General features: G+C 38.9%; 2 protein-coding genes across 4 annotated transcripts in view; both read right to left on the reverse strand.

The window, feature by feature from the left end:
* erbin (erbb2 interacting protein) overlaps positions 1 to 5,176 on the reverse strand; it is a 68,009-nt gene extending 62,833 nt beyond the window's left edge. Inside the window, exon 1 of one of the 2 annotated variants that reach the window (XM_049603702.1) lies at positions 4,554 to 5,176. The gene's annotated coding sequence lies outside the window, so the exon portion shown is untranslated. The remainder of the gene's footprint in view (positions 1 to 4,553) is intronic. The other variant, XM_049603701.1, reaches the window with a different exon arrangement.
* Positions 5,177 to 5,317: 141 nt separating this feature from the next.
* Positions 5,318 to 17,238, reverse strand: nln (neurolysin (metallopeptidase M3 family)). Of its 2 annotated transcripts, none has more exons than XM_049604781.1 (13): positions 17,085 to 17,238; positions 16,372 to 16,622; positions 14,711 to 14,859; positions 14,120 to 14,224; positions 13,804 to 13,906; positions 13,543 to 13,703; positions 11,032 to 11,167; positions 10,162 to 10,528; positions 8,380 to 8,581; positions 8,089 to 8,275; positions 7,870 to 7,998; positions 7,495 to 7,631; positions 5,318 to 7,404 (listed from the first exon to the last, which is right to left on the reverse strand). In XM_049604781.1, exons 1-13 carry the CDS (start codon positions 17,123 to 17,125, stop codon positions 7,252 to 7,254), a joined length of 2,121 nt encoding a protein of 706 aa, XP_049460738.1. In that variant the 5' UTR covers positions 17,126 to 17,238; the 3' UTR covers positions 5,318 to 7,251. The 2 variants fall into 2 exon arrangements, with proteins under 2 accessions (XP_049460738.1, XP_049460739.1); XM_049604782.1 differs by having other exon boundaries at positions 17,191 to 17,236.
* Positions 17,239 to 17,257: the final 19 nt, after the last annotated feature.

Consider the following 17,257-nt stretch of genomic DNA (forward strand, 5'->3'; position numbering starts at 1 on the left):
ACTGGAATAGATTTGACATGAACCAGAGATGGAAAGGGCGGGCTCTGTCTTCCTCCTCAGTAACTTATAAAGCAAAAATGTAGGATTAAATGAATGAGAAAAGGTGCAGGTTACATTTACCACACTAAGCAACAGACACTATCTTTAGCATCCACATTGAGGTGAGAACATTTCTACGGACCATTACTCTGTAGATGTTGCCGGGGAGTTTGTAAATACAACAAAGAAGTTGCTGACGCTGAGAACTTTAAACAACTGAAATTAATTATTTGGGTGAACGTCCAACTAACATCATATGAGTTATGTTAAAATGAGGCTAATTTATAAAGAAATCTGTGGCTAATATCAACATGGTCCAATTGAACTCGCTTGTTACACTGTTTCCAGTAAAGCACACATGTCCCCAATCACACATGTTGAGAATTCACTGGTGGTGATGTGGTGTTAATGATATAAAACACCACAAACACAAAATATTTCAGTATAGAACGATTATTTGGGCTATAATATTTCACAAAACAATGAAAATGCCCATCACAATTTTTGAGCCCAATTTCTTCAAACTACTCATTTTGGCCAGCCGATGCAAAACCACAAGAATTTACTATCACACAGGACAAAAATAAGAAGCAAGGATGGAATCTGAGAAGTAATTCACCACTGGAGAGATGGCCTTTTCATAAGACTAAGCTGTCTATGCAGTAGAACGATGCAAACACTTTTGACATTGGTGCTATATGAGCAGAGAAAACAGAAAAAAGGACAGTGGCATTCGCTTTTCCTTATGAGGTAGAAAACCTACAACTACCGGAATGTACGGCACCACACTGGACCAATGAACGCCTTGTTGGTAGGTGACATTATGCAAACTCTTCCATTCAACACAACGGCGACCGGCTGGTAACAAACAATCTCGTATTACAGTTAAACAGTAAGCTAAAACATGTTTCTGAAAAAAAAAAAAAAAAAAAAAAAACCTGCGGCAAGAAATAGGCAACGCATCAACAGAATCTTGGTTTATATTTATTCAGTACTGCTTGATTTTATCGTTTGATCTCAATTTTTTCAGCCTCTGTTTTCACTGTGCAGGACACAGCATGGCACCCACTTCCTGTTCACAAACTCTCACTATTACAGCTAAACAGGACACTACATTATGTTTCTGAAAACATTTTAGGTAAGATATAGGCAACCCGTTAACATGATGTTGATTTTTATTTGATTAGCACTGCCTAGTTTTACTACTGAATCGGCCCGAGTAACATTTGGCATTCTTGCATGAAAAACTACATATGAAAATTAAATAATCAAGATATAGTATAGTTAACAGTTTCCTGTCAATTGAGTTATTGATTCGTGGACTAATTGTTTCAGCTCTAAGAGGATCATTAGCATAGAAAACTCTAAGGCTAGCCCATTAGTGACTGTAAAATAAACACACCCAACATCTTGTGCTGTGTGCACCTGCTACAAGAGAGAAGATGGCAGGGCTGCTTACACAACAAACCTATTAAACAAATGTGTCTTTTTGAAAAAACATAAAATCTTCAACAGGGCAAATCCATTTATGTGCACCAACTTAATACATCTATCTGCATCAAAAACAGTGATGGCAATGTCAGAACAATCTTATGGTAACCAACTAAAGATGTAACCTAAACTAATCTAACTTTTGCTTTGGCTGACACAATGACATGAAAACAATTGCCAATAGATTAATGTGTCATCAGCACAGAAAACTGGCTACTGCCACAGTACACTGGCTCATTTCCTGACTTGATGACATTCTCTCACATTTGCTAAACCTTTGTAACACACCATCAACGTCACGAGTATTTAGTCATTAAACACATGTTCTTTAGTCCATGTCAACAGCTTCATTGTTGACACATTGCCCTACCACATTTCTCTTTCCTTCTCACCACAAGGGTAGAAAAAGCATAAGAATCTGTTCAAGGCCAGACATGCTGAAGATGGGAGAGGAAATGTGCACTTATATGGTCACACAAGCTGGAATATTGAAGAAGATGAAAAAAAGCTTTCCTGTCTGATATAAAGTGTCATTAGTCAAACACACCTACAGTCGCAGCCATAATCACATAATACATCTGCTCACAGCACTGTGTTCAGAAAAAAAGTACATTAAGTACATTTTTTTCAAAGAAATCCCACCCTTCTGACCCTCTTCTCTCTTAAACTGATATTCCCATTGGCTCACAGCTCAGAAGGATCACTCTCTGTGTCCCTTTTTAACAGGAATTACATCACCTTCAGGAAGTAAAGATACCATTTCATTAGGCTTTTAAAAGGTATTCCTGTCAAGGAAAACTAGGCTGAGTTTTGAACTGTTGAACAAAACAGTTTGGGGGTTGTTTTGGAAAAACATGGTTTTAACCTGGGTGACCTACGTTTAATCCCTCAAGAGTTTTATTTGTCTGACTCAAAGTATGATATAGAGATATGGGAATAATTTACAATGGCAGCATTATGGGCTTTGGATTAACCATTATGAAGCCAGAGGAACATTTTTTGGTGTGTAATGAAGATAAGGAAACATGACTTTGCCACTTTTGTTGAAGGCTATTGTCAAGTCTTTGCTTTCTTTCCGTCTCCAAGTGGTACAACAAGCTGTTAGTGTGCTGTAACAACACTATTTTGGAACTAGTGTGAGAAAAGAACAGTGAAATAGAGTGCCTTTGTTCAAGTGAACCTTATCTTCCATTAGAGATAAGGTGTGTTGTAAATGATCGTACAAGGAACTTAAATGTTCAGCAACACAGGCTTTCAACACCTTAATGGAAACATACCACTGTAGTAACTCTGTGCATGTCTCTAATGTAGGCTACATAGTGCATATATTGAAAAATCAGTCTTGCATCACAATATTGGCTTTTAATTAAATGAATATGGGAAAGAGGGTAGAAAAATATCACAACAGGCACTGAAATGTTAAAGTATGCATATCATCAGTCAGTATTATGAATAACTGAATAATCATCCACAAACAGCTGGCCGGCAGCTCTCAGATCATGGGCCTACTACAATGACAAGTGGCAGATGATGTGGCCTGTTTACATTTTACAATAGCAAGGGTGGCCTTTGACAGCTTATCAGATACTGTGTTTGTTTTACTACATGAAAATGACAATCATCCAATTCAAGGTTTGAGATTTAAGGCAGCAGAAGCCTCCTCTGTATTTCAACAAGCAGGCTGGAAGACATTCATCGACATAGTGTATAAATACTTGCAGAGTTTGTATCTTGACATCAAGGTTAGAATTATTAACTGTTTGTCCACCTGCCACTGTGGCTGGTGGATCCTAAAATTTACCAACCACTCAATAGATTGCCATTGGGGTTTTTTTGGCTGATGAGTGAAGCAAATCTAGCAACCACTTGAATTTTTCTACCAGCATTTGGCTGGTGGCTGGTGCGAATTTCCAGCCCTGCTGAACATACTATAGGCTATACTGTCTTTGGCAACATTGAGCAGTCCATCCTGCTACTGTCACAGGTTGGTTCAGATAGATTTGTATTGTGTTGTAATGTCAGAAAATAATGAGATCCATTAATATGTCTAACTCACTTTACAATCACATTGGTTTTTGGTTTATAACCTATCAGGCATGCATGCAATGCTGTCAAAACCACACAGCATTCACGGATGTAATCTAGATAGATGTTAATAAATAAATAAATAAATAAATAAATAAATAAACAACCAACCACATGCTTGCCTTCATTTTCACCTGAACATTATTTGCTTCATAGTTTCCTGAGATTTCTCTAGGGTGTTTCTCTTGACAGTATTTCCCACAGATGTGATTAACAGACAGAAATAAAATAAAAGAAGTCGATGGGCACTGATGGACCTGCTAATTTTCCCAAATTCAACCTCTGAGATTAGCCCCGCATCTATCTCAAATCTTAACGGGATTATCTTACAGTGAAGTTAAGTGGGGATAGTAATCTGATTAGTGAAGTGGTGAGAAAATGAAAACGCCGATATGTTGAGTATACAGCACACTAATCCTTCGTCCGTCGAAGCGCTGAAGGTGCTCCCCAACAAAAGATGTGACTGCTGCTGCTGCTGCTGTTGCAGTGCAGCTGTTAGGTTAATGATACTGACGATGACAGTAAAATATACCTACGCTTTTGACTGATACTTTAAAATGTGCTTGACTGCGTTATACTTGATATGCTGGTGTCTGCGAATAGATAAGAGGCAGCCAGGCAACAACGCAAACAGGCAGCCATGTACAGCTGTTGACCGAAAATACAGACAGCTGCTTCTATCTCTTGTTACCATCCAAAACACAATATTATAATTGAACATAACGTAACCACAACAATTACCAGCCTGATACAACTAAGAAAGGGCTTTAACATTATCATTTCAGTGTTAAAATTGAAGGAAATAATGCAAAGCTCAAGTTGGACAGCACCAGAATGGGAACTCGGCGATACTACGCTACGCAGCTAGCTGTGATGTTAGCATGTTTTATGGGGCCCCACAGACAGAGGCAGTAACTTGCGCAAACAAAGAGACTCACCTGAATTAATGTCGAGTCAGCGTCTCATTTAATGATGTCCAGGTTGTGGGCAGTGTGGTACTATCCAAAAAATGTGTCGAGAAGTGGGCATTGGCTAGCTTCACAAATTTGCTTGAAGGTAACGTTAGTTCAGTAAGGGGTTTGCTAGTGCTAGCAGCTAGCTAATGTTGCCCCCTTAAAGAGCAGCTCGAAGCTGGCCCAGTACGCACATTCTCCTCAGCAAGCCGTCCTCAAGTTGTCTAACGTTGTCGTCCTCAATTGTTTTCACACTGAAAAGTATGTACCTTACTCAAACAAACTAACCGACGATAGAAAAATGGCCCTTAATTGGTAAGACTTGACGACACAGAGCATTAAAAATCCAAAATGTCCACGACATTCAGCAAGGAAATACAAAAGGCAAAAATCGACCTCCGGCAGAGCGAAAGCTTTTCATCTAAAGTACGCCGCACCCAGATGTTTTCACTCATAATTTCCTTTTCGTTTCACCAAGCAGCTTTGACAGAGTCGAGTGAAGCTACATTGAGGCTGTTCGAGAGCAACATGAAGCTGTGGGTTTCTTCTGTTCGACCTCTGTGCCTACATGTAGGAGTAGGCTGTCCACCAGAAGTCGCCTTCTCAGCTACACGGACCAAGCCCCCGTGATGATGCTTTCACTGTCTCACTCAGACACTTTCAGTCAATCCCCTCGTCCTTTTGCTTAAGAACATTCTTTCTCTCTGAATATGTCAATGATAGGTTATTAGCACAAATAGAGGCAGGCAAAACACAAGATATTTTATTTTAAACAAACTACATGTATACATATACATAAGTGTTGGCACTATTTACACCAGTTTGACGATTCATGATAGTAAGGAGTACGTTATTTTATTTAAATAAAAGGAAAAAGTAATCCTCGGCATAGAAAGTGTTATGCCAGCGATAACATTGTTTATTCGTTACTATGTTAAACTCACATACCAGCATTTGCTATCATATGGCGCCCCCTGGTGTATATATAACTTTATTTCTTGCAGGGGAATTTTAATAGGTCCCCAAAATAAGCAACTATCCTTCTTCCACAATATGGTAATCAGTACCTTTTCCTCCTCTGGTTCTGGAGATATTTCAGTAATTCTTTTGAAGGAGGTAACTGATACAGATTTATCACAGGCATTAACACAAAGGTTTTGTACACCATCTTACAAAATATGTGAAGTTTACAAACCCTGTATTGAATGTAAGACTTTACAACAACAGTCTTAGGTAATTTCTGAAAATGCTATTTCACTTTTCAGAAGTTTGTTAGAGTAGCATTTTTTTCAGTGTAATGGTTATTGTGCATGCTGTTTTTTTGCCACAGCTTACTGAAACACTTGAATGTTACAAATCCATCAATTCTTATTAGTAACACCTGTGCTTGTCTTGCTATGACAAGTTCTAAAGTTTCTAATGGGTATCTATGTATGACAATAAATAGGGCCCAAACTGGGTTCACATGAAACTTTCATCCAATCCTCTACCAATACTCACCTCTCCACCACCGCATAACCATAAAATGCCACTAATAAGGAGGGATGCATAATATTGAATTTTTTGTCAATATCCGATAAGCCGATATTTAACAACTTATTTGGCCCATAACCGATAGCAATATATCTACCTTTTTGTTTCATGTGGTGGAATTAACATCATATTGTGCATGCACACTCCTATCATGATGGCCCACCAGCAGATGGAGACATGAAATACAATGCTTTTCAGTGTATATATTTACTCATTGTGTAAATTAAGAAAAAGCATATTGGCTAATTCTGAGCTCATTTTAAAGCCAATATCAACCGATACCAATGACATATTGATATTATCATGAATCCCTATTAACAAACCCAGGGTCATAGCTTCACTCAGGATAAAGTTACAGTTTGGGAAGCATTTTGGATTAAGATATGCTGGTGGTCTTTTTCCAGTAGCAAATAATCAATTCTACCCACCATCTGTGTCAGATGACAAATTTTACTACTAGCACAGAAATGGACCGGTGTTTTTCTGTGATCTTTTTACAGACAAGACATTTACCTCCTTTAAAGCCCTTACTAAAGACCATATCATACCCAGATCCCATTTTTGTAGCTTCCCTTTCAGTCAGTAGTTTTGCCAAAATAGTATCCCTCATTGTCTAACCCAGTACCCAGACAACAATTAGATTTTATTTCAGAGCGGAGCCCCTTGAGACAGATATTTCTACAATTTACACAGTGATACAAGAATTAAAACAGACATCCTGGGATGAAACAAAAACTACTTGGGAAAGGGACCTGTGAGTGGAGCTCTCTGAGGATGCTTGGCAGGATCATTTAAATCACATGCACACCTCCTCACTGTGTATACGACATGGCCTAATTCAGTTTAAAGTATTTAATCGGGAGGTGGTTCATATCTACGCATGTTTAGTAAAAGGTTTACCCGTGTTCCATGACCTGGGGGAAAAAAAAAAAAACACATAAAAAAAAGTTTGCTGTGAAAAAAAGCCTATTTTACATACTATCATGAGGACCCTCCACAATTTACTGTACATCTGAACAAATACAACAGGTGCAAATCATCGAGTAGAAAGCTTAAACACAGTAATATTACACTTCAAGTAAATCCATATATTTTTACAACTTAAAATATGTCTTCCTTTGATAAAAGGATTCTTTAAGAAAATATCAAATTACAGCGTTTGTGTTTCCTGTGACTTAATTAGTCCTTTGCACTGAAAGAAGGCATCTTGACATGGGCTACGTCCAAGAAAGGTTTTCAGCATGTCCACTCCATCCACAGAGCCACCAGCCTCCAGAATCACCCTTCTGTACTCTTTTCCAACCTGTGTTAAGGCACGCATGTACTGATAAGGACATTTTCTACGTAAAGTGAGATGTATGTTTATATAAGTGGATATAATAATCCCACCCACCTTTGGATTCATAATGCCTTCTTTTCTAAAACGGCTGAAAAAAATGTCCATGGAGTAGACTTCACTCCACAGATAGCTGTAGTACTGACCATCATATCCTCCAACCAAGTGGCTGAAACTGGCCGTCATATTGGTGCCTGCAGGGGACAGATCTTGATCATCACATCAAATGGTCCTCATTACAAATGATTAACACACATTCCAAAAAATGAACTGTATTATGATGAAATGAAACACAAACCCTGCCTGCCCCACAGCATTTAGTGTATTTCAAACTCAGCGATTTGAGTATTTATTTGTCCTCATAGGAGATGATTAAATGAATACTCTCAATTCTAATCAATGATAAAAAATCTTGCTAATGTTGTAACTGACCTGGTGTAGCAGGAACACCCAGGATGTCCTTGCAGTGCTTTGCAAACACATCAGCTGTATCTGCATGAGGGCTGGTGTGTAGCCATTGGTCCACCTTACCGAGGACTACCTGACGCAGGTTCATCATTCCTGAAGAGTGACAAACAAGTCAACATATCAACAGAGACTCTTGATCTCTCTGTATAAATTCCACAGAGTTTTTTTCTGTGAGTGTCTGACCAGTGTTGGCGACTCTGGATGCAATCAGTTTGTCAAGCAGACTGTCTGGGATCGGGGTGCCATCCTTGTAGTGGCGAGACATTCTTCTCAGCGGCTCCTTTTCCCAAACCCAGTTCTCAAGCATCTGCGAAGGCACCTCCACAAAGTCTGTCTCCACCTGGGTTCCACTGAACTCTGAGAAAGTGGTCTGATACAAACACAGGAAAAGTCTGAGCTCTGTCGTTCTAATTAATATACAATACACAGCATGCAAATCACATCAAACCACTGACGATGTAGACAGTGGCCTACCTTGGAGCAGAGCTCATGCATAACATGTCCAAACTCGTGAAAATAAGTCTCCACTTCATGGTGCTGGAGGAGCGAGGGCCAGCCTTTTCTGGGCTTGGTAAAGTTAGCCACCATAGCCGCCACTGGAAGCCTGCGTTTTCCATCAGGTCCTCTGCAGCCGGGCTGAAGCCCAAAGCAGGCGGCGTGGCCAAACTTTCCTTCCCTAGTGGAAGATAAGGTTGCAAATGTCACACAGCGGGGCTGAATCAGAGCATCAACACTCACATAACTGACATTACAAAGATGAAGGGCTCTAGTCACTGATAGTTTCCTAGAAGTTTCCTTTGATGGTGGATACACGTGATCAGAAAATTGATCCACAGCTATTTGTCAATCAAATTAACAATAAAAGGTTAACTTCAGTGTTTTTCAACATGGATCCTATTTTCCCATGTTTTGGTTACTAAGTGACTAATGGAGGAAACATGTTTTGAAGTTGGTCCAGTATTTAGCGCGAGGTTGCACCTGGCAGCTGTGAAACAAGCTGCAATGTAATCACTCAGGGCATTTGTGCATCGTCAGTTTATGCCCACTGAAAGTGTTTGTTGTTGCCACTGATAATATCCAGATTGTTATTTTAAGTGTCTGGCAGCATTATGGAAATGCATACTTTTTATTTAACGAGCAACAGACCAGAAACAGCTACCAGCAAACACACCAGACTCTACTCCAGTAAACAATAATTTTAGCGAGTTTAGAGCCAGGATATTTTAACATCTAACTGGGTGAATTAAGGGTTTATTTTGATCACTGGAACAGTGGACACATGAACCAAGGCAGCTTCTCTGAGTTTTTTGTTTCTTTCAACTTTAAATAAAGTGTGTTTTACAGTGATAAAAGTATAATTTATTTAAATACAGTCTGGTTGGTTTAGCGATAGCAATTTCAGGATTGCTTCCAGTTAAACGAAAAGTGTCTTACTCTTTAACAAAATGTTCTATCTCTGTAGGGATCCTTTCCATAATGTTGTCAGACACTTATAATAATATGAGCCTGTCAGTGGCAAAAACAAACACTGTGGGTGTAAATTAACAGTGCACAAATGCCCTGAGTGGTTACACTGCAGCCTGTTATGTCGCTGCCATTTGCAGCACTCTCGCTCAGTTCTGGACCAGATATGGAAGTTGTTGTTCCTATTAGTCACTTAGACACAAAACCACGGGAAAATAGGGTTCAAGTTAAAGTAATTTTTCAGGCACAAATGCCACTGGGGCTGTAAAAAGATTATTTTCATTGTTGAGTGATCTGTCGATTATTTTCTTGGTTATTGAATTAGTTGTTTGGCCAATAAAATGTCAGAAAATGGTGAAAAAGTTTCATTCGTGTTTCCCAAAGCCCTGATGACTGTTTTGTCCACAGCCCAAAGTTATTCAGTTCACTGTCATACAGGAGTAAAGAAACCAGAAAATATCCACATTTAAGAAGCTGGAGTTAGAGAATTTTGACTTTTTTCTTTTATATTCACAAATTAGTGGGCCATTAATATAATTGTTAACAAAAAAAATTTTAACTGAATAAACCTTGCATCTCAAAATGCCACAAATTTCCCTGTAAGATCTTCTCAGCTGTAAAGACATGTTGCTTTTCTGTCTTATGTGATAATAAATGGAATATGTTTGGATTTTTAACTGTTAGTGAGACAAAATTTTTCACAATTCTGTATACATAATGATTAATCACAGAATTGGAAAAATAATCAGCAGATTAATTAATAATAAAACTCTAAAGTGATACATTTTCTACCTTGGATGCAAGTCCAGGTAGAACTGGCCAATCTCCTCTCCTGTTTCAGAGTCCCAGGCTGAATAAAGCTTGACATTTTCATGCCACACATGAGCATGTTCCACCTCTGTGAACTTGAGACCCAGCAGCTCCTGGTAGATACCAAACAGTCCTTCTGTCACCACGTCGAGTGGGAAGTACTCGATCAGTTTGTCCTTGTTCACTGCAAACTTGCACTGCTCTACTTGATTCATGTAGTAGGGTAAATCCCAGGCATTGATCTGTCCATCAAACTGGTAGCCCTTCATCAAACACTCCCGCTTCTTTAGAGCAAGAATATATTTCCTCTCCTTGATTCCAATGGGCTTCAGTGTTTCATAGAATGTGTCTGTAAAGTGGGGAAAAAAGTCATAAATCTTTATGGTCAAACGACACATAGCTTAGTTACACACATATGACTGATTTATTTAATTCATTTGATGATTTAATGACTGCAGTCATTTAAGGTGATATAACAAATCAGTATGGAATATTTTTAAACCTAAAACAATTAAGGCAGACTTCCAATATTAATTTCCATTTCTTTTATTTGTGTTATAGTAGAAGATACTAACCACTCTCTTCACTTTGTGATATACGACCATGATCATGAGCCATACATCATGTTACACTACATATGAGAGGCATGTAGTGCAACATTCACGACATTACACACAACAGGCATGAGGTGTTGCATTTCTCGTCTAGTTCGGTCCCATCCATCTGTCCCATGAAGTTTCTTTTTCTAATTCAAAGCTGTTATCAGATGCCGTGAGTCTTCATCATAAATTACACACGTGTTGTGTGTGTATGCGTGTGCGCCTGAGAGGTGGCATGTCAAAGGTGTCATACCTAGGAAGTCAGACACGTTGCTTGCATTCTTGGCCATGTTAATCTCTAGCACATAGTCCGCATGGCTCCTGTAACCAAGTAAGTCTGCGACCTTTGCCTTCAGCTGTATTAATTGTTCAAGGATTGCTGTGTTTACCTGGACAAAGAGAATAAGTTATATGGATCAGCTAATGTATACAGTAAGAACATGTTACAAAATATCACATATAAAGTTTTGATCCTTAAGACTTAAGTCCCCGTTGATTAAGCAACAGTGCTGGTTACTGGTATTAACAGCAAATGTGGTGTAATACTTCCAGCTCCAATGCTAGCAGATTCTCGTTGAGCAGCTACTTTGTCACAAATTCAACAGAGGAGTAACTAATGTATGTGTTAACAGTGCAGCCAAAGAAACTCACAATATTTTAAAGGGATACTCCACCCCCCAAATGACCATTTTTATATTGAGTTGTGAAGAAAACTGTTTTTCTGGCATACCTGCAGAGAGCCACAAATCCAAAAGAGGAAAACCTAACTGAAAGTGAAAGTTAATCTATGCTCTCTTCAAAAGCAGACTCCATTGACAAAAACATTATTTTTACCTTTCTGAACACAGGAGCCACTGCCCACTGCCCCAATCAGTTAGTTTGTGTTACTGTTCGACTTTGGTGTTTTGAAGGGTTGGTTCGTATTCACCAAAGTCACGCAATGACAAAAAACACACTACAAATAGAGGCAGTGGTAGACCAGCAGCTCCCATGTCAAGTGAGGTAAAATGACTGTTTTTGCCAATGGAGCCTGGCTTTGAAGAGAGCATTAGGTTTCACTTTCCATTCAGTTCTCCATCAGAGGGCTGTCTATTTGGGAAGCACTGGGCATACGACTGGATAAATGACGCTTGGATTATACTGATACATTACACTGATACTTGGTGTCCTTGAGTGCTCTGAAAGGCACCTATAAATAAAATAAAATGCACTACTACTGCATGAGGTGTGTGTGAGTGTTTGTAAACGGATGTTTTGACATAGTTTTGCTGATGTTAAACGAGGTCTTCAATGACTACAATTTATCAAGGATTTTCTGTGTGATTTCAAACTGCACACGGCTTAAGTAGCTTTCCACACAGCAGCAGGATACTTTCCAAGGAGTTGGAAACTTCATAGTTGTGCAGCCTGTGACCTCTCATGACTCTCATGTAACTGCTCACTTGGGCTGGCCCAACTTGTTGCTGTGATTCACCAGTTGAATGCCTTTAATGTGCTCGCAGCAGCAGGAAATGTTTGGTTTGCATTAGCAGTAATTTAATACAGGTCTGCTAAGGCTGTAGGAGAGTCAGCAACAGTGAGGCTGAGATCAATAAGATAAAATTACATAACACTAAGGCTGAATTACATGTTTGCATCATGTCTCTTGATATGTTTGTGTGTACGGTGCATTTAAAAATATTCAGACTCCTTCACTTTTTTCCAGGGCTGTGCAATTAATCGAAATACTATTGAAAACACATTATGGCAAAGTGCAATATCAAGATCAAAGGAGCTGCAATTTTTTGTTAAAGGTAAAATGTGTCAAATGTGTTGTAAATGAAGAATTGTGGTGCTACAGAGATGCCCCTGCCTACAAATCATATTCTAGACATAAGGGAACATGCATCTTTTGTACAGTCCCCTCATGATTTTAGATTTGTTTTTGTTTTTTTAACAGTAAAAATGAAACGTAAAAATGCCCATTTCCACTGAAACTATGACTCATAATGCAATATCTGTCAAAATAATCGTGATATGATGTTTTCTGCATATCGTGCAGCCCTACTTTTTTACCGTTTATTATTTTACAGCCTTATGCGAAAAACAAAAAAAAAATCCCTCAATAATCTACGCTCAATGGCCAAGCAACAACCTCTGAGGCTGAAAAATGAAGCCCACACGAAAAGTGCCAAAAACTGCCATTCCTCAAATGGCCACTTGAGGCTGGCTCAAAAAGCGAGTCAACTTTACAGCAGAAATAACAAATTTACAGCAGAAATAATAATAATATGGTCACAAACAAAAAACAAACAAAAAAAAAAAAACAAGATGGTGACTGCCAAAATACTGAAGAATCCACAAACCAGTGGGTGACGTCATGTTGGCTACATCCCATATTTTTATAAAGTGTATGTTGATACCACATTGAGCAAACATTTCTAAAACCCTGTTTACGCTTTGTCATTATGGGATATTGATAACAGAATGATGAGGGAAATATTAAATGATTGTAGCATAAGGCTCCAGCAGGTAAGAACAAAATGTGTAAAAACTGAAGGGAATTTGAATATTTTCTGAATGCACTGTAAGTAGGCAATTTGAATATAGCGCAGGAATGGCAAGCTCCATATAGAGGTAATTTCTATATACAGTAGACTGGTAATTAGTGAATGTAAACACATTGAGCTGCAGGTGCAGATGCATCAACTGAAGTTAAAAACAGGTCTTGCTGTGTTCAGAGAGGTGAAAAGGACACACAGATTTAGGATCAGATTCCAGTTACCTCTTTACACCTGCTGTGAAAAGCTGTTTCCATCTTTCTCCTGGTCTCAGGATTGTGACATCTCTTCATCAGGGGGTAGTAATGGGGATATTCAAGTGTCACTTTATACTGCCCATCTGCTGACTTGTCCAGTCCATTGAGATAGCTGTCAGCTAGCCCACCTTAACAGAAGAGAACAACAACATACATGAGAATCAATATCAAAGCATATTTCTAATACCAGACAGTCCACCAGACTGAGTTTAATGCAAATAAACTTACTCAACTCCTGCTCAGAAAAAACAAGAAACGTCGTGTCCTCATTCAGATTCTTGTTAAACTCTATGGAGAGTTCACTTATAAGCTTGGAGGTTCTTTTTATTTCCTTGGAAGAGAAAAGGAGCAGTCAAATTGATTTCTGGGGTTTGACATGATTTTTCAAGAATTAAAAGCAGAGAAACTTCAAAATAGAAGACTGGCACTTGCTATCACTTTAGAGATGACTGACTTGTCTTTTAACACATAAACTCTTTAATGTATTACACCTGCAATGTCAAAACTTTAGTAGCTTTCATAATCATATCACATATTGCATTACCTCTTGTACATCTTTAGACAGGTGCAGTCCTTTCCGCTTGCCTAATGTCACAAGTCTGTCTAAGAATCGCTTTTCTTCAGGTGAGAGGTTGTCCTGGACCTTTTTCTGTCAAAAAATAATTGTAAAAGCTAAACACATGTCTTCATATAGGCAGACATACTTTGCATTTTGCTAAATGTATTCCACTTTACTTATGCTGCAGGATGTCAGCCTGACAGTCCTGAGTGGAATAACACATGGCACTGGCTAACACTAAATATATCAGATTCAATTTCTTCCCCATGCTAAATAGGAACCAGTGGTGGGGTCAAATGTGGGTATGTGATCACCGTACACATCTATCATTTGTTGCCCTGGCTGACATAAAATGTGCAAATCAACCACTGGCATAACTAATGTGATAAATGCATGACATTTTCACAGATAAAATTTAATTAGCTTCAAATGTGTATCTTTTACTGTTAAGATAACTTTGGCACCTTGTTATTATCTTAGCTGATTAGAGGTTTGATTAAAGGGCTGTTCTTATATGAACCTTCCCTTATGTTGTGAGTGATGTGTATATTCAAGTGGATGTGACATGAGGCGTACCTGCAAGGCAGTAATTCGCTGAAACACATCTTCCCTCATACTTATCTCCACATCAAACTCAGACAGTTTCTTATCTGCCTCTGTGCTCGCTGTCCGAACCTCTTTAGAAGGACAAACATACTGAGGGAAATCAAGAACATGGAGTGATGCTAAAGGAACAGAATAAACACAAAAGACATCATGGATGTTAATATGGTATGTGCAACATTGGAAAATGTATTGTGAAAAATAGCTGATTAATTAAAAAAAATGGCTGATGTTAATATACAATTTGCTTGCAAACAAGACAAAAACCAACAATGTGTTAGTCTGTCTCTTTCCTATGCTGTCTGTGACACTTAACCATGAGTTCAAAAACAGATCTCAAATATATTGTATAATTTTTAAAAAGGCTCAGTGTTGTCCTAAAACAGCTGGGCACTGCAGTTTTTAGCAAACTTTACTCAACCAGGAAGTAATTGAGTGTTCATTGGGGACTATTTTCAGATGTGGATTAATACACATTTGGTGCTGTAGTGTAAATTTTATATGACTGATCTCTATAAACAGATATCTGCATATGAATGCAGAATCTACAGGCAACGGCACAAGATTTTGGGATCGAAAGCATCTGTTTTTTTTTGTTTGTAGTCTGAGTAGTTTTGGCCAATCACATTTGAGCGAGTTTTGGTTGCTTGCAAGTAAACAGTCAGTGTAAAGAGCAAAAGAAGCGGAACACACTGGCTGAAATGCAATTGAGGAACCCATCAGCTACAGTCTGATGAAGATAGATACTGTAGAGGTTAGGCGAAATGTTGTCTGAACCTGTCTTCAGTAGCTAATCAAACTGAAAACAATGAGCGGTGCATGGAACAGGAAGTCTTAGCCTGGATATCATTGATGTGTAAAGAGAACTGGATGCAGCATTGGAGGCAGGGACCAGCTCATTCCTATGAAAGCTGCTCTGTAGTGCATGAAGCTAAAAAAAGTCCAACTGCTGCATATAAAATTACTTGGATGATTGGCACTGCTTCTGCAGTGTGTGGCCTAAAGAGGAGGTGCAAAAGAGACTTCTGCAGGCCAAGCTACTTGCAGTTTAGCGCTCCGCTAACTTGAACGGGGAAAACATTTTTAATCGTTTCACTCTCTCCTGTACTTTTTAAATGTTATCGGACTGATGGATCAAATTCCAAAAGTAAAACGAGTCATTTTGTAGGGTTTGTGACACTAAATAAAAATCATCCACTGGCTTACAGACATCTCTTTCGCCATGTAAGTCTATGGGAAACAGTCTTTCGGGGTCACATGGCATCACATGATGGATTTAATTCCACTGTTTGGCCAGAGTTTGCTTCAAAGCCTGGTGCAATACCTGGAGGCCTGCTGGATACCCACTGGCTACACCGTATCTCCTGAAATATCTGCGCTTGCCCCTAATGGCTTTATTGACATCAGATGATAACTAATAGGTTTGGAATTGATACTGGACTGACTGAGACAGAAAAACTACAGGGGCTATGCACTGATGTTTTTTAATAGTTTTGGACAACTATGGAGCTCTATGACACAGAGGCTACACAGACTATACTTATTAGAAACGCATTGTTGATTTTGGCCTTTTTTATGTGACTCTTGACAACAAGAAAACTATAAAATATTATTAGTTGTCCTTAAAGACTTACATGCATAATCCAGTTTGGCATTAGCCAAGGCTTTCAGGGTGTTTTCAACTGAAACATTTTCTATTTTTAGAGATCCAATGTCATCATAGACCGCCTTTACTCTCTTGATCAGGCTGTCAGTCCTGATCCTGATGTCACCTGGGGTCAGGTCCCATCTCAGTGTGTTTCTCTTACTCCCTGCCTGAGAGCAGTCTCTGGCAGATATCACGGAGCCATTCTGGATGGTCATTCTCAAGAGAGATCTAGAAAAGCTGTTAAGAAGTACACATGTCAGTCTATAACAGTATTACAGTATTACAGTTCAGACTGAATTTAACAGGTGGTTCTACTGTAAGCAATAAATCTTTAGAGGTCGCACTTGAAACGTGCTCTGCATTTTTTCCATGCTAAGCGGTGACCTTTTCCCACGTCCACTCAGTGTACAGTTTCACAGCGTGGCAGCGGAAGCCTTTCAAAACAGGTTCATAACAGCGTGGATTAATTTGGGAGGCAGCTATGACAAATAGCAGCCAAAACTTAAAAGCATTTCAGTAATTTGTTTGAATAGTCAAGAGCAGAGAGCTATCGCTTAAACACATTTTTTCTGATTAACAGGTGATAAATAAAGGACACAGCAATTACAAATTAAGAGCAGTTACATGTAGCAAGTTAAACAGATGTTAAACAGACAAAACATGACAGATATTTAGCAGTGTATTTATTCTGAAGCATACCTGCAATGCGCTCGGCAGACTACAACTCTTAACACACACATGCCGGCGGTTTCATGCGTTTATCCGGGCAAAAACACCAGCACAAAACACTTTCTCCTCCTCTTACAGCTCAGTCGCACACAGCGCAGCAGCAGCAGCAGCAGTAGTAGAAACAGTGAACCTCCCTCTCCTTT

Source organism: Epinephelus fuscoguttatus, linkage group LG18 (assembly GCF_011397635.1).
Source record: "Epinephelus fuscoguttatus linkage group LG18, E.fuscoguttatus.final_Chr_v1".
Lineage (NCBI taxonomy): Eukaryota > Metazoa > Chordata > Actinopteri > Perciformes > Serranidae > Epinephelus > Epinephelus fuscoguttatus.